The sequence below is a fragment of the Delphinapterus leucas genome, chromosome 9 (genome assembly GCF_059928025.1).
Source record: "Delphinapterus leucas isolate spDelLeu-1000000601 "Yukka" chromosome 9, BTC_Dleu_Yukka2, whole genome shotgun sequence".
Classification (NCBI taxonomy): domain Eukaryota; kingdom Metazoa; phylum Chordata; class Mammalia; order Artiodactyla; family Monodontidae; genus Delphinapterus; species Delphinapterus leucas.
The window spans coordinates 73,957,106-73,977,726 of NC_143137.1; the positions used below are offsets into that span (position 1 = coordinate 73,957,106).

General features: G+C 40.9%; 1 protein-coding gene across 1 annotated transcript in view; it reads left to right on the forward strand.

Moving 5' to 3' along the window:
• The window catches only part of DNAH11 (dynein axonemal heavy chain 11), a 335,983-nt gene that overhangs the window by 289,720 nt on the left and 25,642 nt on the right, over positions 1-20,621 (forward strand). The window contains exons 69-75 of the mRNA XM_089917707.1: positions 125-295; positions 3,321-3,443; positions 6,983-7,176; positions 8,348-8,496; positions 9,341-9,468; positions 12,549-12,776; positions 17,640-17,831. Coding sequence (XP_089773833.1) covers positions 125-295; positions 3,321-3,443; positions 6,983-7,176; positions 8,348-8,496; positions 9,341-9,468; positions 12,549-12,776; positions 17,640-17,831 — 1,185 coding nt within the window. The remainder of the gene's footprint in view (positions 1-124; positions 296-3,320; positions 3,444-6,982; positions 7,177-8,347; positions 8,497-9,340; positions 9,469-12,548; positions 12,777-17,639; positions 17,832-20,621) is intronic.

The window sequence follows — 20,621 nt, forward strand, 5'->3', positions numbered from 1 at the left end:
TAGAATCCTTGTAAAACCCGTCCTGTTCTCTCTCCCCATAGATAAACTGTAGCCTGTGTGCCTGAGACTAGCTAGACATCCAGCCACCAGTTGTCACCCTTTAACGGTCACTTGTATTCCCCAGGCTTTCAACATGCTGTTCCACAGAGCCATCGAGCAGGCTGACAAGGTGGAGGACACGCCGGGACGCGTTTCAGTCCTGACCGAGAGCATCACCCACGCCGTCTTCCTCTACACCAGCCGGGCGCTGTTTGAGAAGGACAAACTCACCTTTCTGTCCCAGATGGCTTTTCAGGTAAGGAAATCAGTCACTCAAAAGCAGCCCCAGAACCAAAGTCACGCATCTCTGTTTATTATGTACTGCCGCTGAAGTGAAGTTGTTTTGGAAGCTCTTCGCGGCATGAGGAGAGTTTCCGTTTCGCAGAGGGAACTTGGGCATATGACAAACTGCTAGTAGGTCAGGGTGCATTGGCTTGGGTGGGTTTGCACTTCGGGCAGCCACATCAGCTGTCATCCTGAAAAACAGGTCAATGAAGACATTGGCCTCACCTTCCCAGGTCCTGTACAGACCTCCCAGGTACTGCCGGGGAGTTCCTTGGAGAGAATCTCAAGCTCAGCTTTCCAGATCTGAGTGCCCCTAGGAGATTTTCAGAGCCCCTTTAAAAAACAGTGAATGGGTGAAGGGAGCTCCACATTTCACGCTCCTAACTTCAGTGAGACCTACTACCCTTTTACTCTTTTTGATGTGGACTTCTGCAATAGATTCTGTTTAAATAAAAGTGCCCATGATGAGAAAGAAACATTGAGGACCACATTCCTAGATGAAATAAGAATGTGGTCCTTTTATTAGTTCATTTACTGTATATCTTTTTCTATCAGTTCAAATTGTGATGAAAGATGTCATTTCTTTTGTGTCCTCCCAAGTGCCTTGCTCAAAGAAGGCATTTTAAAATACCCGCTGTTCAGGGAGATCAGCTCGGTGCCTTGTGACCACCTAGAAGGGTGGGGTAGGGAGGGTGGGAGGGAGACGAAAGAGGGAGGGGATATTGGGCTATATGTATGCATATAGCTGATGCACTTTGTTATACAGCAGAAACTAACACACCATTGTAAAGCAATTATATGCCAATAAAGATGTTAAAAAAATAAATAAAATGAAATAAAATAAAATACCTGCTGTTAATAGTGATAAATTAGCACTTCTTTCAATACTTTTGGTATTAATAGATTCCTTTGGGTTAAAAAAGTAATATATGGGTGTAATCATTTTATAATGTATGTGATAAACAGGAGTAATGCATTACAAAACAAAATTTTTCTTTTCAGTTTTCTCCCAATTTTATTGAGATATAGTTGACACATGACGTACTATGTGTTCAGTGTAATGATCTTATATATGTATATGTTATGAAATGATTACCCAATAAGTGTAGTTAACCTTCGTCACCGTACATAGTTACATTTTTTTTTCCATGATGAGAACTTTTAAGATCTACTCTTTTAGCAACTTTCGAATATACAGTACAGTAATGTTAACTATAGTCACCGTGCTGTACATGACATCCCAGGACTTATGTTATAACTGAAAGTTTATACCTTTTGACTAGCTTCATCCATTTCTACACCCCTCAGCACCCACCTCTGACAACCACCAGTTTATTCTCTGTATCTGTATTCTGTTTTTTAAGATTTCACATAAAAGTGAGATCATACAGTGTTTATCTTTCTCTGTGTGACTTTTTTCCTTAGCATAATGCCCTAAAGGTCCATCCTTACTGTTGCTAATGACAGGATCTCCTTCTTTTTATGGCTGAATAATATTCCATTGTATATATGTGTGTACATATATATACATTATACACACACATGCATACACACACATATATATACCACATTTTCTTCATCCATTCATCCATATATGGACACTTAGGTTGTTTTTATGACTTGGCTATTGCAAATAATGCTGCAATGAACATAGTACAGATATCTTTTTGAGATAGTGATTTCATTTCCTATGAATATACACCCAGAAGTAGAACTGCTGGATTCTGTAATAGTTGTAGTTTTAATTTTTTGAGGAACCTCCGTACAATTTTCCATAGTAGCCACACCAATTTACATTCCCACCAACAGTGTACACATCCTCACCAGCATTTGTCATCTCTTGTCTTTTTGCTAATAGCCATCCTAACAGGTGTGAGGTGATGTCTCATGTGGTTTTGATTTTCATTTCCCTGATGATTCGTGATGTTGAGCACTTTTTCATGTTATCTGTCAGCCGTTCGTATGCCTTCTTTGGTAGAATGCCTATTCAGTTCCTCTGCCCATTTTTTAATCAGATTGTTTGTGGGTTTTGCTGAAATTTTTGTGTTTATACATATTGTTCATGAACAGTAATGGACCAGGGATGATAAAACATGACATGCATACACATGCGTGCACATCTATTTAAAACTTCTTTTTAGAATATCTAGATAAATTATAATCTATCTGAAATACTGACAGTCTACATAAATCAAAGCTTCATATCTATTTGGACAATTTCTTGTGTGTTGAAATAAATCAAATTGAATTAAGAAAAATTATCCAATAAGATATTTTGATATACGTTACCACCCATAATGCATTTTGAAAATATCTAGAATTTTTAAGTAGCACAAACCTCAAACATTTTACCTGCTTAATTTTATAAGGTGTTACAGTTTTTATGAGGAAATTAGAAATATGTCATTTGTGCCCTCCACTCAAGTGTTTTATGGACTCCTTAACAATTCTGTGACCAGAATGTCTAAAGTTTCAGTTCGTGATGTGTTTGCTTAGTTGTATCTGTAAAACAACAATTTCCAGTTTTTCTCAGCATAATCTCCCATATAAGAAAAATCTTTTATACATCTTGCAGTTTATTGGATATAATTTCTATACCAGGACTAACTTACAATACTAGTTTTACCTTTTGTTTAGTAATTCAATCCATTGTCATCTGAGGCTTTCTCAATTTGTATAACAAGTTTCAAGACAAGTTTGATCTAACAGTAGAAGGCTAAATATGAAAGCATATTTCAGATATGCTGCTAATAGGCACGGGTATTAAATTTGAAATAAACCAGGCTTCGTAATTATTTGCTATTCGATTTCCAATCAAGAATTTGAGATCACGAGCATAATCTAAGATTCCTTATTTCAACTACAGAACAGATATATATCTATAGGAATTCTCAGAAGGCTTACTTCTGTCTGTTCAATCATATCTGTTAAGTGGTGACTGCGTCCTTGATTTTGATGCAAGCCAAATGACCTTTTCAATTTTGTGTACTCTCAAGGTTTTGCTGAGAAAGAAAGAGATAGATCCTCTTGAATTGGATTTCCTGCTTCGGTTCACAGTTGAATGCGCTTACATGAGTCCTGTTGACTTCCTAACTGATCAGTCATGGAGCGCTATTAAGGTATGTTAGGAACATGATTTTTCAATTGCTAAATCTTGTTTCAAATCTCTGTTCTCTAAGATGTAGAAATGTAGTTTAAAAAATACAGGTGATATACACCATTTCCATTGTAGATATATGCTATCTTTAATTTTTTGAAGAATTTCCCATACTCTTTTCCACAGTGGCTGAACCAATTTACATTTCCACAAACATCTACTAGTTTCCCTTTTCTTATTTGGAAGTAAAGGAACTTGTGACCTATTTATGGATGGGAAAGTTGTTAATAAATATGTATAATGTATAGGACCTTTGGTTAAAGTTGAGGAATATATTGGGTTGGCCAAAAGGTTCATTCGTTTTTTTCCGTAAATGGCTCTGGTAGCACTTAGTTGTCTTTAACTTGATTCAAAACCATTTTGTTAGATTGTATGTGACAGCTGTCATATCAGCGTGCATTTTAAAAAGAAGACTTATCGGGCTTCCCGGGTGGCGCAATGGTTAAGAATCTGTCTGCCAGTGCAGGAGACACGGGTTCGAGCCCTGGTCCTGGAAGATCCCACATGCCTCGGAGCTACTAAGTCCGTGCGCCACAACTACTGGGCCTGCGCTGTAGAGCCCGTGAGCCACAACTACTGAAGTCTGCGTGCCTAGAGCTCGCGCTCTGCAACAAGAGAAGCCACCGCAATGAGAAGCCCGCGCACCGCAACAAAGAGTAGCTCCCGCTCACCACAACTAGAGAAAGCCTGCGCGCAGCAACGAAGACCCAACGCAGCGACAAATAAATTAATTAATTAACTAATTAATTAAAACAAAGACTTATCAGAATTGGTGAATCTGGGGCTTCCCTGGTAGCGCAGTGGTTGAGAATCCGCCTGCCAGTGCAGGGGACACGGGTTCGAGCCCTGGTCCGGGAAGATCCCACATGCCGGAGAGCAACTAAGCCCGTGTGCCACAACTACTGAGCCTGTGCTCTAGAGCCCATGAGCCACGACTACTGAGCCTGTGCGCCACAACTACTGAATCCCACGTGCCTAGAGCCCGTGCTCTGCAACAAGAGAAGCCGCTGCCATGAGAAGCCCACACACCACAACAAAGAGTAGCTCCTGCTCGCCACAACTAAAGAAAGCCTGCGTGCAGCAATGAAGACCCAACAAAGCCAAAAAGAAATTAATTAATTATTCAAAATTGGTGAATTTTGGTGTAGCCATTTTAGTATTAAAGTTGGAAGAAAAACAACATTTTCAGCATATTATGCTTTATTATTTCAAGAAAGGTAAAAATGCAACCGAAAGGAAAAAAGAGATTTGTGCAGTGTATGGAGAAGGTGCTGTGACTGATCGAACGTGTCAAAAGTGGTTTGCAAAGTTGCATGCTGGAGATTTCTCGCTGGACGATGCTCCACAGCCGGGTAGACCAGTTGAAGTTGATAGCGATCAAATTGAGACATTAATTGAGGACAGTCAACATTATACCACGTGGGAGATAGCCGACATACTCAAAATACCCAAATCAAGCGTTGAAAATCATTTGCACCAGCTTGGTTATGTTCATTGCTTTAATGTTTGGGTTCCACATAAGTTAAGGAAAAAAACCCTTCTTGACCATATTCCCCCAAGCGATTCTCTACTTAAACGTAATGAAAATGTTCCGTTTTTAAAACAAATTGTGACGGGTGATGAAAAGTGGATACTGTACAGTAATGTGGAACGGAAGAGATCGTGGGGCAAGTGAAATGAGCCACCACCAACCATACCAAAGGCCGGTCTTCCTTCATCCAAAGAAGGTGATGTTGTGTATATGGTGGGATTGGAAGGGAGTGTCCTCTATTATGAGCTCCTTCCGGAAAACCAAACGATTAATTCCAACAGGTACTGCTCCCAATTAGACCAACTGAAAGCAGCACTCGATGAAAAGCATCCAGCATTAGTCAACAGGAAACGCATAATCTTCCATCAGGACAACGCAAGACCGCATGTTTCTCTGATGACCAGGCAAAAACTGTTACAGCTTGGCTGGGAAGTTCTGATTCGTCAGCCGTATTCACCAGACATTGCACCTTCGGATTTCCATCTTTACAAAATTCTCTTATCGGAAAAATTTTCCGTTCCCTGGAAGACTGTAAAAGGCACCTGGAACAGTTCTTTGTTCAAAAAGGTAAGAGTTTTGGGAAGATGGAATTATGAAGTTGCCTGAAAAATGGCAGAAGGTAATAGAACAAAAGGGTGAATACGTTGTTCAATAAAGTTCTTGGTGAAAATGAAAAATGTGTCCTTTATTTTTACTTAAGAAACAAAGGCACTTTTTGGTCAACCCAATGAATAATCTTTTTTCAGTTGACCTGTATCTAGTTTCTTTATTTTGTTTTCTTTTTTATAATATTTCTCTGCTTTTTCAAAATAGTTTTGTTAATTTATACAGCAATATAGTAATTTACTATAATTGTAAAATGTTTAAGCAGAGCAGAATGCTGTAGAGGAAAAAGTGGTAGTATTCTTCAACCCCAGTCATCAATCCTTATTGCATTTTTCTGTTAGAAGATCCTATTATTAAAAGTTTATTCTCTGAGGCTCTGGAATTCCTCAGGCTAAGTTTCACCCTACTCTTTTTTTCTAAAGCAGAAACATTTCTGTGTATTAAAAATAACTATGTTATTCCTTATTTTTATAGTGCGTTTAGATTTTTTTAAATATTGGTTTGTTTGTCTGCGTGGGCTCTTCGCTGCAGCGCACGGGCTTCTCTCTAGTTGTGGCGTGCGGGTTTTCTCTTCTCAAGTTGTGGCGCACGGGCACCAGGACACGTGGGCTCTGTAGTTTGCGGTAAGCAGGCTCAGTTGCCCCGTGGTATGTAGGATCTTAGTTCCCCGACCAGGGGTTGAACCCGCGTCCCCTGCATCGGAAGGCGGATTCTTTACCGCTGGACCACCAGGGAAGTCCCCTAGGTTTTATTTTAATAGCATTTTTAATTAGATTATTACTTTAGAATTACAAGTTCAAGTTCAGTTGTGTATCAGTCAGGCTCTCGGCAGAAAACAAATGGCACACGAAAGTGTGATTTTTAAGAAAAGTTGAACAAAGAGTATATTTTTATAATATGGGAGTAAAGATGAGGGGACAAACCAGGGATGGGGATGGAAAAAGGTGGAAAAGGGGCAGTTACTGAAACTACTGAGAAATGAAGTTATGGGAGAGAGCCTACCTTTGGAACCTGTGGCATTCTGTAAAGAAACATAGCCACTGCCAAACTATGTCACCACAGGAAAGAGCTGGGGAAGAAATAACCTCGCCTCTCTTCTCCAACCCTTTTGCCAGTGGTTCCTATTGGTCAAACCCAACCCTATTGGCCAAACCCAACCAGGCCAGAGATCCAGGGAACTTTGTTCAAGCCATCCTTAGCAATCACCCTCTTTGCAGGGCAGGAAAGGGTACAGAGTAAATCTAGAGAGGAAACAAACACTATCCAGCACAAGTTACTTACACAGGGTTTGATACATTCATCTTTATGTCAAACTCTGAGCTATTCTACACCCCATTCCCATCTGTTCCCCTAATGTATTACAGGCAGTAGCCCTCATGGAAGAGTTCCAAGGCCTAGACCGAGATGTGGAAGGATCAGCGAAGCAGTGGAGGAAGTGGGCAGAATCCGAGTGTCCAGAAAAAGAAAAGTTACCACAAGAGTGGAAGAAAAGAAGTTTAATACAGAAGCTGATTATTTTGAGAGCAGTGCGCCCTGACAGAATGACACATGCTCTCAGGTGGGCGCAGTTAGCACTTTGGGAAATGCAAGTTAACCTAGAGGAAACTTTGTCTTAAGGACTAGAAGTATCTGGTGGACGCGTTTATGGTTCATGTTCATGAAAAGTGATTCTGCAGAAATTTTAATACTGCAATCACTACTTTTGTTCAAATCTGCTAACATTGAACAGTGTGCTAGTCTGTCGGCAGACTGAACGTATTCTTCCTGAAAAGCTTAATTCTGAAATCAATAGGGGAAACAGGGAACCTATGGAAATATTCTAGGAAGAGAGCTGGCAGAGTTCAGAGGCCAGGAACATGCATTACCCAAGTGTGATTCCCATTGTTTATATTTAGAGCGGCCCTTTGGCTCCAAAGATTTTGCACATCAAACAAAAAATGAATGCCTTTTGTGGATTCACTCATAGTCCTATAACTTTACAACCAACAGGATTTAAAAGCAGAAATGCCTGCCTACATCTTGGTTTAAGTGTCCCTTTCCTTTGCCCTTTTGGCTCCTAACTGGTAATACGGTGCTTAATTCTAATTTGAATTCCACGGTCAAAGAGTTCCCAGGTTCCTTCCCTAGCGAGCTGCTTTTTTGTCAGCAGCATTCACTTGCCTCAGGTTTTCTTCCTTGGCTTTGTCTGTTTAGCCAATTTTCCCTTTGCAGAAGCCCCCGCCACACCCTACTTTACAAGTTAATTCTGCTTAGTAGTCCTTACTTTCTGCTAAATCTGATGCTGCTGGCAAATAATCCCTGCTTAATTGAGCTTCCCTGTGTTAGAAACACCCCAAAAAGCATTTGTATATTCATGAGAAGCCCAGCAGGCTGGAAAATTGCACTGTGGCAAATCTAATGAACTGTTAATAAGTAACGGGGGCTCTGGCAGGGGATTTGGGGGATACAAAGCCGTATGCAGGCTTTGGATGGTTCTCAGAGGAGAGTCTCGGTAGACCCCCAAAATGGAAGGTAGGCTTCTGATTTTCAGAGCTTCTAAAGCAGAGAGGGAGTTCACGGACTGAACTGCATAAATCTAGTGTGGATTCATATTGTCATTCTTACAAAACATCTCGTGTAATAAACATAGTTTGCTTCCTTCCCGTGCCTGTGGTTTAAGCTGATTCAAGCTGTGACACTTTTCAAGGTCAGAGGCGCTGATCCTGTCTTTGGCATTATTCTTTTTACAGGAATTTCGTGGAGGAAAAACTGGGTACGAAGTATGTGGAGAGAACCAGATTGGACTTAGTTAAAGCATTTGAAGAAAGCAGCCCAGCCACCCCAGTATTCTTCATCCTCTCCCCAGGGGTAGATGCCCTTAAAGACCTAGAGATCCTTGGTGAGTGGCCGGGAGGCTGGTCACCCAGCCCTGCCTCTCATCCGTCGCCAACGCAGCCTTCTTTTCAGCTCATAGTTATCTTAGTTGCTTTTTCCTTTTCTTCATTTGTTGGAGATTGAGTGTATGGAAAATGTAAGGTTAATAACACTGTAGTCTGGAGAAATGTTTAAATGGAACATTCCTCCGGTTGGCATAATGCAAGTTTCTTTTGTACTGTTCTCCACCTTTTGACTAGATGAGGGCCAGAGGGCAATTTTCCCCATGCTCTTGTAATCTTGTGCCCCCTGTGACTAAATAATGGTCATTAGAGCAAGCCTATTTGAGTGTGAAGGGCACTATCGCTTTGTGCTTTGGATTACTATCCCCCACGACCTGCACGGAGAATTCCAGGTTAATAGAGCTGTGACCGGACTGTGCTGGATTCAAGCACAGCTTCACAAGGTGAGGGGCTCCTGCATTTACCCAATGAGCCCATCCGGTCAAAAAATGATGTGATATCTACCCCGTGTTGCTCCTTTTTATGAGGGCAATGCTTTGCTACTCCTGCAAGAGTTTGTAAAGCTGGGTAACAATGCTTGCCGTCTATCAAAATGTCAAAAGCTTTATTACCACAAAACCAGAGGAACTGATTTCCATAGGTTTTGCTAATGCTTGTGAGGAGGTGGCTGTTGAGAGCGTGAAATGACGCTTGTTGAAACGACAGAGATTTAGTTTGGCTTCTTCAGGAAAGAGACCTGGAAGGTGGCGGCAGTGGCCACAGATGAACATCGGACCACAGGATTTCAGACTCTTCTCACCTCTCCTTGGTTCACTTTTCCTCTCGCCATGTTGTGTCCTCCCACAGGGAAAAGACTTGGGTTTACAACTGACTCGGGAAAATTCCACAATGTGTCTTTAGGACAAGGTCAGGAGATGGTGGCAGAAATGGCCCTGGAGAAAGCTTCCCGAGGAGGACACTGGGTCATACTCCAAGTGAGTAATTACGTTTTCCTGAAAACACTGGGAGTGAACATGGACGGGCAGTGCAGAGCACCCCTGCCCAGCGGGAATGAGCCTTTCACACAGCACACGGTGATCTGCTGGTGGGAGACGTGGGGTTCTCTCAGCAGTAATGACACCTCCTAGGGTGACAAGGAGCTCTGCTGACAAGGATGACTACCATTTTTTGAGGGATTTTCTAGCCATTGTGCTTGAAAATTTTAAATATTACGGGGAGCCCCATCGTTCTCCTGACTTACGGATATCTGGAACACTCCAATAGTGCTTGAGGACAGACTGGCTCGTATGGAATACCAAGACCGTTGGCATAATATCTCTCCTTTGCATGTGGCTTTAAAGTTGACAGAGTGTTTTTTCATATCTCATTATGTCACGTAACTCTGACTCTGCCCATAACTAGTTGTGTCGCATTCCCTTGGCTTATAAATTAAGAGGTTGAGTACTTGGTCCCTTTCGCCTTTCTAAGGCTCACATTTTGTGGGTCTATGATTCTACAATCCAGTGTCCTTTGGGGTTGGTTCCCTTCACTGGGGATTCTAGTGTCGACCGAAAAAAAAAAAACGGACAACGTGAGAGCTGTGAATTCAGTTTTATTTGGGACTTAATGAGGACTACAGCCTGGGAGACAGCCTCTCAGCTGTGAGGAACTGATCCGAAGAGGTAGCAGGGGAGAGGTCAGTATCTATGTGATTTTGGTGAAGGGGTACATGCAGTCAGGCACACATCTCGGTTGAAGGTTGCTGCTAGCCACAAGGAGCAGATGTTTCCATTCATGATCTTAGTGCTTTTCTAGGTATGAGAAGATGCAAGGAATTGAGTTCATAAAATTTTCTCCCGAAAATATCTATCCGAAGCCCTGTTCTACCAGATTTTCCCCGAGCACAGAAAGCCTCATTCCTGATCTCTGCCCTGAACTCCTTTCAGGGTGTGTTGAAAGTCAGCCACTGCAGTGGCTAGTGACTTCGTTCATATAGAACCAGATGGCGAGTGACATTTTTTAGTTTGTACTAGCAAGAATCCAGGAACCAGTGGAGCCCAAGCAAGCTTTAGGAGGCACCTAGGGGCCGAGCTAACTCCAAGCTCACTCCTTCCTCAGCAGGGTGCGCCAGCTGTCTCAGCAGGTCTGGAAATGGCCATTTGACTTGCAGCACAGTGATCCCGAAGGTTCTTGTTTATATGTCAGGCTCTTTACTAGGCAACTTGTAGGATAAATTATCTCTAATCATCACAGCAAAGTTGCAAGGGTAGGTATTGTCATCCCATTATAAAGGTGAGAAAACTGAGCTTCAGAGTGGTTTGGAGAGCCTCAAGGCCACACAGCAGGAAAGTGGCAGAGTCTGTCCGCCAGCAGGCGACGTTCTTTCCGCTAGCCCACACTGCCACCCTCATGCAGATATGACATTGGCCTTCCTTAATGTCTCCAGTATCTGGGGTTGATGCATTCTGCGTTTCTGCTTGAAATAAAATTGGATTCACTAAGAAATTGCCCAGTGTCCAAGAAGAATATAACCTTCTGGGAGAGTAAAACCTACTGCTTAGATGAGACTTCAGTATGGGGACTTGGGATGGTGTGTCCCTTCGGAGCCTCACAGAGTCGGACGGGTAATAGTGGAGGTTTTGTTTTTCCAGAGATAGCAGTTGTTGCTGGGTCCGTTGGGTAGATGCTGAGCTCTCCCCACAAAAGAGAACATTCTTTGCGAGTTCTCATGCATCCGGCAGCTCAGACTGGAGAGAAACTGGGAGGGGTGCAGTCCTCCTCAAGAGAACATAGTGGTCAAAGTAAAATGTTTCTGTTATTTTTATATCTATGCTGTGCTACCCGTCGCCCCCCCCCCAAAAAAAATGCAAGTTGTAAGTTTTACCGTTAAAAGACGTCTCAAAAGACCTTATTTGGTGAAGGATCTCCTTTTGGGTATCTATTTTAGACCTTTGATTTTTGTTTTTAGTGGTAAGCCAGTAACTGAGAATGTAACTTTCACTAGTTCTCTCCACACATAGAATAATTGGAGAGGAGAGACTATCCCAGGCTTTTTGGCAGCTTCTGAAGGTTCCTAGGATACATTTGATTGGCAGTTAAAAGAGGCATTCTTTGAAGAATGAGAAGCCCAGCATAATGGGAACTTGTTATATTGTTTGTAATTTACATTAAGTTCCGTCAGCGTGGGCAGATGATATGTATGCACATGTTAATGAGTTCCTAACCAAACTCTGCGCCGGTCAATTACTATGATCACCGATAAGCCCCTCTAAGGATATTTAGTTGGCATCAAAAACCCACACTCCAGAGAAAACCATCACTAAGGTAGCAGACTGGCACTGTCTTTGTCTCAGATGCACATCAGATGATTTGTGAATTAATATAATGGAAAAAAACCATTTTTCATGGGCAAAATGGGTGGTTTTCAAGATATGTGTATTGGCTAAAAATGTCGCACAAACATTGCTACCCTTGGACAAATGGCCGCAAGAATCTAGCCAGTCTCAAGGCCAGTATCCTCAAGAATGGTTCCCAGGCTGGATTCCAAAGAATGCCAGTGTACAACGATGGCTCGCTTGGAGATTTTTCTGTTCCCTGACTCCAAAGTCACTGTTAAAATATTTTTATGTTTGTTTCATATACTAATGAGTAGGAGTTTGAGTAGAGGAGATTTCCGTCAGTAACAGTGAAGTAGGGGTCAGGTGCATTTCTAGCCTTTAGTTTTTATACTTGATTAAACTAACCCAGATAAGCCTTAGCAATTGAGTTTGAACTGTAACAAAGAAAAGTATCAAGAACTCCATCTCAGAAGTGATTGGCGGGTGTTGGAAGTAGGTGAGTGTTAGAAGGAGATCTTGTTTCACAAAGACAAACTGTAGTGATTTGGAGCACTTAAAGTGTTCAGTGTTCAATTCTGACTTGGTTTATTTTTTTTCCCTAATGCGCTAGTAAAGGAAACTTTAAATCGTGGTTCTCTGAGTTTTCAACTCATTCATGTACAGGAGAATGTTGTAATCCTATAATTTAAGTAATGTACTTCAGTCTCACAGGAATTCTAAACCATGCTGTTTTTCAGAATGTCCATTTGGTAGCCAAGTGGCTCGGAACCTTGGAGAAACTCCTTGAAAGATTCAGCCAGGGAAGCCACAGAGATTACAGGGTTTTCATGAGTGCTGAGTCTGCACCTACACCAAATGAACATGTCATCCCTCCAGGACTCCTGGAAAATTCCATCAAGATTACTAATGAGCCCCCCACAGGAATGCTGGCCAATTTGCATGCTGCACTGGACAACTTTGATCAGGTAAGAATGCAGAAGCAGCCTGGTCTGACACTGAAGTCAGGGTCTTCTCACAAGACTGTGAGACCTAAAACCACAGCCACGCGTGTAACGAGAATGAACCACGTACCTTTCTGAGGAGCTTGCTTATGGAAGACAAACATGGCAGACTAGTATCTCTAACCGTAGAAAGAGAAAAAGCCATTGTTCTTATTGACGTCGTTGAGAAGATCGATGACGCTAATGATGACGTGGCAGGAGTTTTAGTATACGACTTAATATTTTGATCTGGTTTTGATATTCGTCAATTTAAAGCCCTTCTTTTTAGATTATATGCATCCTGCCTTCAGATTTACATTTTCATGTCCTTCCAAAATAAAACAAATAAATTAGTACCTTTATAAATTAATGATAGTTCTATTACCATTAGTCTCCTTGTTCAAATTACCACATCTGTCTGTGTCATAATCAAGTCTGTCAGTTTCCTTTGTTGCTATTTCTCTGAGCTCCCATTCCTTCCTCTAATTTCTTAGAAATCCTTGGTAAACAGCATTCTTATTAGGAGAAGTAGAATAAGCCCGAAAGAGGAAACACGTATGATGTGGTGATAAATATTCAGCCTCATGTTAGGAATGTTATTATCCTCTATGAAACATGCCCACATGCTTAACTTTTTCTCTAGGTCCCTCTGGGCTAAGATGAGAAAACCAACATTATGAAGGCATTAAAATAATTGGCCACCTAAGAATATAGTTTTGAAGAATACAGTTAATTGCTCAATTCAATAATTGAGTAGTTTGTGCCTATTTACCCAACGGGCTGTGTAAACAAAAGGCACTCAAAAACTCTGTTGAGTCTGTTACATGTTTGAAGTATCCTTTTTTGCGAACTAAGACAGGCATGTATTTTATCTTCCCTCAATTTATAATTCCTGGCCATCTGTGACATTCTCAAGCTCTCTCTCTCAGAGTAAGTACAAAAGAGGACTTTGACGTATTTAAATAGGATTTGTCCAACTTCCCAGAACAATTGTCTTTATTTGTGAAAAGTGAGCAATTCATGAGTAAACAGACTTCAGCCCAGTTGTCCTTCAGCTTTTTTTTGGTAAGCACCTCTCTGATAATCTGATAAAACTATGGATGCTCTCCCCAGGGAAATGCACACTAAAAAAAAATTGTTGCATACAATCATAGGGATGACCAGATCCCCCAAAGCCTATGCATGAATTCCTTCCCCAGTTAAGAACAGCATGTTCTAGTTTATTTAGGAAAGTATCAGGTTTTTTTTTTACTGCTACTTGGAAAACCCCTTACAATAATTGGTTACATTTATTGAAAAGGGTCTTAAGAACTTCAGGGGGGAATATTTCTTATCTACTGGAAAGGCTCCTCTGAAATATTAAGATTAAATTTGTTCATAAGTAGCAAAAGCAAAGCTAATCAATGTGATTCACTAAATAAACTTTCCATGAAACCTGTTCTAGCCCAAACCTGAGATTTTAAAGCTTTGTGACCACCTAGAGGGGTGGGATAGGGAGTGTGGGAGGGAGACGCAAGAGGGAGGAGATATGGGGATATATGTATATGTATAGCAGATTCACTTGATTATAAAGCAGAAACTAACACACACCATTGTAAAACAATTATATGCCAATAAAGATGTTTTAAAAAAAAAGATTCTAAAGAAAATCTAAAAATTTTAAGAGTCTTTTATGAATGCTGAACTGTTATTATGTTAGAAAAAATGTGGGTTTTATTCAGATTATGTAATTCAAGGGTACTAGCCTGTGCTCCCTGGCTATCTGTGTATAGGTTTCTAGAACCCTTTTATCAGTTAGAATCATGAAGGAAGTACAAAACAACAGTGGCTTAAACAAGGTTAAAAAAGGTATTTCTGCCACATGAGAATTCAGGAGCTAGGTCATTCAGAGCTCCTTTGTGTCACCACAAAGTTGTCATCAACCCAGTTTGCTTACATTTCACCATTTCTAGGATGGGCTTGCCGTGGTCCCAAGTGGCAATGAGGGTGGCAGCTCCCATAGCTGTGTTCCAGAAAGTAGGATGAGAGAAGGAACAAAGAGGATGACAAAGGGACCATGTTTGCTTTCTTGTAAAGATTCATTCTGCAAGTTAATACACAATACTTCTTTCAACTTATTGGTCAGACTAATTCACACTGCATTACCTAGCTGCAAGAGAGGCTGGAAAAGTAAATCTATCTTGGGCAGTGGATGCCCAGCTAAAAGTCAGCAGGAAGGCACTTTAGGGCGGGCAGATAGTGGTCTCCATCACAGACCTCCTCCTCTCCCAAGTCTCCTTGTATCATCCTGGATGTTCTGTGTCGCTGCCGTGGCCCTGTCTTGCTGAAGCCTGTGACGTGGACAGAGGGTGATGAATGCCATCTACCTTGGTTCTCATTTGGGTTAGGTAAATGGGTCCCAGTTGCTCCTATTGCCTGGCTGCCCTTCTTAGATGAGAAAAGCACCTAAGGGATCTAGATAAGTTAACTGTTCTGTTTAGGTATTTTCATTTTTCATGCTTTGATTTTCAAGTCAAGTTAAATCTGTGCTCTTAATCTTCTCCCCAGGTCAGAATTTATCCTCAAATTTTGACATGTGTATTCATAGCGAACAAAGTGCATTTGATATTGATCCTTTATTACCTTGAACATTCTAGAATATTTATGTAAATATGATCAGTAAGTGACCAAGATGTAAAGAACCTTTTCTTTAGGATGCTGCCTACCTAACACTCTTTCAGCTCAGTAGCGCTGCCTCTTGAAGATGTCATAAATGTTTGGGCTCCCTGCATCCCCAGATAACCAGATTTTTGAAGCAAGAATGTAAATTTCTTTTTCTGTAAGATTTGCAGCAGAAACAAATAATGGTAATTGTGCACGTAAAAGTGGCATCTGTGTGCATGTAACACTGTTATGTGTGTGTGGATGCCTGTTCTCTGTTCACAATGCTGTTTGTATATTTTCTGATACAAACACTTGATCACTTGCTTTGTAAAAATACAATTGACCTGAAGTGTAGAATGTTAGGTAGACTCGTATTTTTCTTAGGAATGCCTGATTCACATTTTCTTCTCATGTCATTTATATTATCAGAGTGTAATGAAATGGGCATTGACTTTATGATTTTGGTTTTTGTAGCAGTGAGGCTAAACTTAGGTCAGTTATATGAAGTATATAGACGGAAGTAATGTCCTAACTGTAGTACTTGGGTTTTCCGTGGACTATGTGTAATTCAGGGAGGGTGTTAGGTGACTTGTTAGATCATAAAATTTTGTCACTTCCATTTGGTCTCCTAGAAATGTCTTCCTTTTAAAAGCAATGTATTTTTATATCCTTCAACATTAATTCCACTTATGTGGTTTCTCTTTTCTTCTTTCACAAGCTTGCCTTTTACTTGAGGTTTAGCTGTGGAGAAGTTACTTGTAATGATTGTATACTTTTGAGCCCCATAAATTTCCTAGAAGTGGCCTAGTCATTTAGAATAACCTAGTGATTTAGTTGGGTCAGCAGTGTATGTGGCCTGGCCAATTCTAGAACTATATTTGGTGGTAACCCTGGATTCTGATGAAAGCGATAGAGAAAGAAACTAAAATGCTCTTCTGGTCCTGGACCAAGAGAACAAATCTAGGCTTGGTTTAGACTTTTACTGAAGGGCCTCTGGGAGGCCAGATCTGAGCTCCCACCCCAGACGGGCTAAACATATTTTGTATTATAGATGCCCACATTGTCAGATCCATTCAAATGTAGACCGGGTGTAATTTGACCGTTTTAAAGGACAAGGCAGGAAGGTGCTGTTTTGGACTCACCTTCCTCCGCTGCCCACCATCAGTTGAAGGAGTCATCCTCCATTTTTCCTTGTTTGCCTCACAGGGCTGCCAGATTTGAGAATGGGTAAAGTACTACCCTTAAGACACAGATGGCTGTTTTTCACCTTTTAATTTTATGGCTTTGGGGGCCATAACCATATCAGTGTAGCATACCAGGTTTCCCTCTGCATTTGCAAAAAAATAATCTTACGGATCTACTCTACAGGACATATGTTTTCCAATCTTCCATATGCTGTTCTGTTATTCCAACAGTGAGTTTTATTTTCAGCTCATTGGAAGAAAACCATTTGTCGTGGTGGTTGTATTGTCAAGGGACAGTACAAAATTATAGTGATTCATACAAGATAATCTCTCACACGTAATTGGCAGCCTGGTGCATGAGATCAGCCACACACCCACGCTTGTGGTGCCTCCACCGTACCTAACTCCCAGCTTCCAAGTCGTCCAGTCATCATCATTTGTAGCTTATAGGAAAGGGAAAAGAACGACAACCAGACGAAGCAATTTCCCTTTACACAAGTGACGTGAAAGTTGCATACGTCACTTCTGCTCAAACTCTGTTGGCAAAAACTTGGTCACGTGGCACATCTGGCTTCAAGAGGGGCTGGGAGATTGCTTTTTGATGAGTGGCTGTGTGCCCAGATAATCGGTATTACTATGGAACCAGGAGGAATGGAGAATTGGCATTAACTTATATTCCACTACAGTGATGAAATTAAGATGATGGCCTTTTGTCAAACAGATTGTACAAGAACATTTTTGCAGGGGATATTGATGTCAGGCAGTATTACCACTGGCAAAATGAATTGTCTCATTTTCTAGTGAAACAGAAGAATAATTGAAGCAAAATAAAAGCATTCCTCTTAAATCAACAGACTGGCAAATGCCAAACAGTCTTCTCTTATGCTCTCCTAGCTAAAAACTGCATGTTACCTCTGTCCTAGGTCTCCCTCAAAGTCCTCTGCAAGATGATTGAAAACTCAGACCCTTGCCCTTGGAAACCATACAGATGGATGATCAAACATTCTTTCTTTTCTCCCAGGATACACTTGAAGTGTGCTCCAAGGGGCAGGAGTTTAAAAGCATTCTCTTCTCTCTGTGCTACTTCCATGCCTGTGTTGCTGGGAGACTGAGGTTTGGCCCCCAGGGCTGGAGCCGCTGCTATCCGTTCAGTTCTGGAGACCTCACCATCTGCGCCAACGTCCTCTGCAACTACTTAGAGGCAAACCCTAACGTAAGTGCCAGTGGCCAGATAACCTCTTCCGAGGAGTGTACTGAATCTGTCAGTCTTTGGGCACCTTCAAAATGGACCATAATTTCTCTTTCGAAGCTATTATTGAAATAGCTGACACTACGTATGCATCCTCTGCCAAGTGTGAGGTTTTACTACAGTGGATGCTCGAACTTTATGAGATGGGTCAAGCCAGTTCTACATCAGCAGCTTAGTGCAAAAAAAAAAAAAAAAGTGTCCTTCATTATGTTAACAAAAACAGTGGTTTACACGTGCATGTATGCCAGATTCATTAGGCAGGTAATGAAGCATTTGCACAAATGTAATTACATACAGCAATTCTGACAGTTCATAACACTGCATTAATAATCACTACAATTAGTTGTGATGATGGAAGCAATTTACAGCACGTCACATGTATAAATAATGGTGCATTTCCTGCATATGTCATTATTATGTATTAAGGATGCCACCTTGTTGTGACTTTTTCAGTAATGTTCCCCTTGATTTGCAGTTAAAGGTAGATGAATGATTTTATTTCATAGCTAAAATGTGTTCTACAGATGGGAACGGGAATGCTTCATCAAGAACATTTGTGTAAACTCTTATAAACTCAGTGACTGGATTTCAAGAAGGATGAATCATTTGTAAGGATATTCTGGCTTAGTCCTCATAAGGGAAACTTTTTCCATTAAGTTAAATCTGTTAAAATCGAGGTATGTTTGTCAGAACCAACCAGGCATGGTGCTTTAGGCCACACTTTCTATTAAAGGGCCTTTAAAACCGTTCAGCCATGTTTCTATGTATAAATGGTTCTTTTTTGTTCTTTTGGTAATTATTATCAAAGTTTTCTCAAGCTTTGAAGATGGTTTGACTACTGTCTGAATATGTACACTTTGTACGTAACATGGGTGTGTTCTCCCAAGGAATCCAAGATGAATGGCTTTAATATGGTATGTGATGATCACTGTTCCATATCTAGCATTTTTTTAAATTTATAAAATTCACTGTGAGCATACTTTGACCATTCTAATAAATACTATTTTGTGTTGATCTTAGCACATTTTGTTTAAAATGTTGCAGGTAGAATTGACTATCATAATATTTCTGGAGAGTTCTGGGTAGAAAATGAAATAGACCACTGAGTACTTTTATTCAAGTCCTTCATTACTGTCCCAGGAGGCTGAGGCCAGGAATATTATCCTATTTCAGCTGGACCCTGTACACAGTTGAGGTAGGAATGAAGGGGAGCAAGAGAGGGGTTGACTCATGTTTCTCTCCGGCTCTCACATCCCGAGGCTCGGCAACACCAGTTGGCCGATTGAATCGTGCTGTGTCCTGCTGCTTCTCCCACAGGTGTCCCAGCATCAAGACAGCTTTAGGTTTTTACACACACGCTCTTGTGTCTTAGATGTCTTGACCCAAGTCATTCACCACACATCACATCACGAAGCAAGTTAGTTAGATCTGGGAATTAAGTTGACGTGCCCACATAGGTTGGTTGTACAAGATGCCCTTTTCCGGAAGGTTTATGTATAAACTTGGAAGTAGGCAGATGATAGATGATATTTCGAGTCATGAGATTAGATGAGATCATCAAGGTTACAGAGTATAACTGAGAGATCTAAAGATTACGTCTTAGGGAATGCCAACGTTTAACTCTTGTAAGAACTTCGATATTTTTCCATATGAATTTCGTAAGTCTCACCATACGGAAATTCTTGAATGTCAAGGTTGGAAGGCTTTAAGTGAAAACATCATTTGGTTGTTTACATTTAAGGTTGGGGATGGGGCTATGTAACGTCTGACTTTGGTTTTACAAAGCCTAGAGGGAGTAGGAAGAAAAATTGTTTTTCTGTAGCAGTACCTTTCTCCCACCCTGTGGAGTACAGTTTGGGGGAAATGCCCAGGAAGACCTCTACTGAGTAACAACAAGTTCACATTTTTTTCAGGCTGTACGCTGTGCCAAGGGAAGGGTTACAAAAAAAAAAAAAAAAAGTATTTGTAAAAAAAAGATTTGTGGGAAGAAAATCAATTATTGAGAAGAATAGATCCCTAGCTGATTAAAATCTTGAGGGAGCTATATATCAGATAATAATGTATAGCAGGCATTAATTAAATGTGATCAGAGAAATAAAGTTAAGAGGTCTCTGTTTCCCATCCATTTCTGTTCTATGGGAGGTAGTCCATGGCATGGCTGAGAGAGCATGGTACAGTGTAGCCACTTTAATTTTTCATTCACATCAAAGTGGCTTAAAAGGAAGACGTTCATTTATTCAAATTATTCAAATTCAAATAAAGTTGTAGCCAAGTACATTGGAATAGTTGAAGCAATTTTACTTGTTCTGTCACATCATGCAACAAATGAAGGCTATAATTAAGTTTTTACTTGAACTGCTGGGAGGCAGTATACTGCCCCCGAGGGTATAAAGGTTTCTGTCTAGAAAGGCTTCATCACAAACTGGCATGTTTTGCAAACCCAGAGGAAGCTAAAGGGTAGCAAAGAGAGGCTTCAAACCCTGCGAAGCCAAATAAAGAGGAGATACGGTGATTCCTTGAATAAAACATACTACAGTCATTAGTTACAGCACTTGGAACAGTCATGGAGGCCAGTCATGCCACAAACCGAGCCCTCAAATCAATCTGTGGCAAACGGCTTGGTTTGCCTGGACTTTTGGAAGGTGATGGAATTCTAAGTAACACCCCGAATTCAAATTGTATAGGTTTTTCTTTCTTTTCCCTGATTTAGATCATAAAACCTGGTATAAATCAGATCATAAAAATGTCATCCCT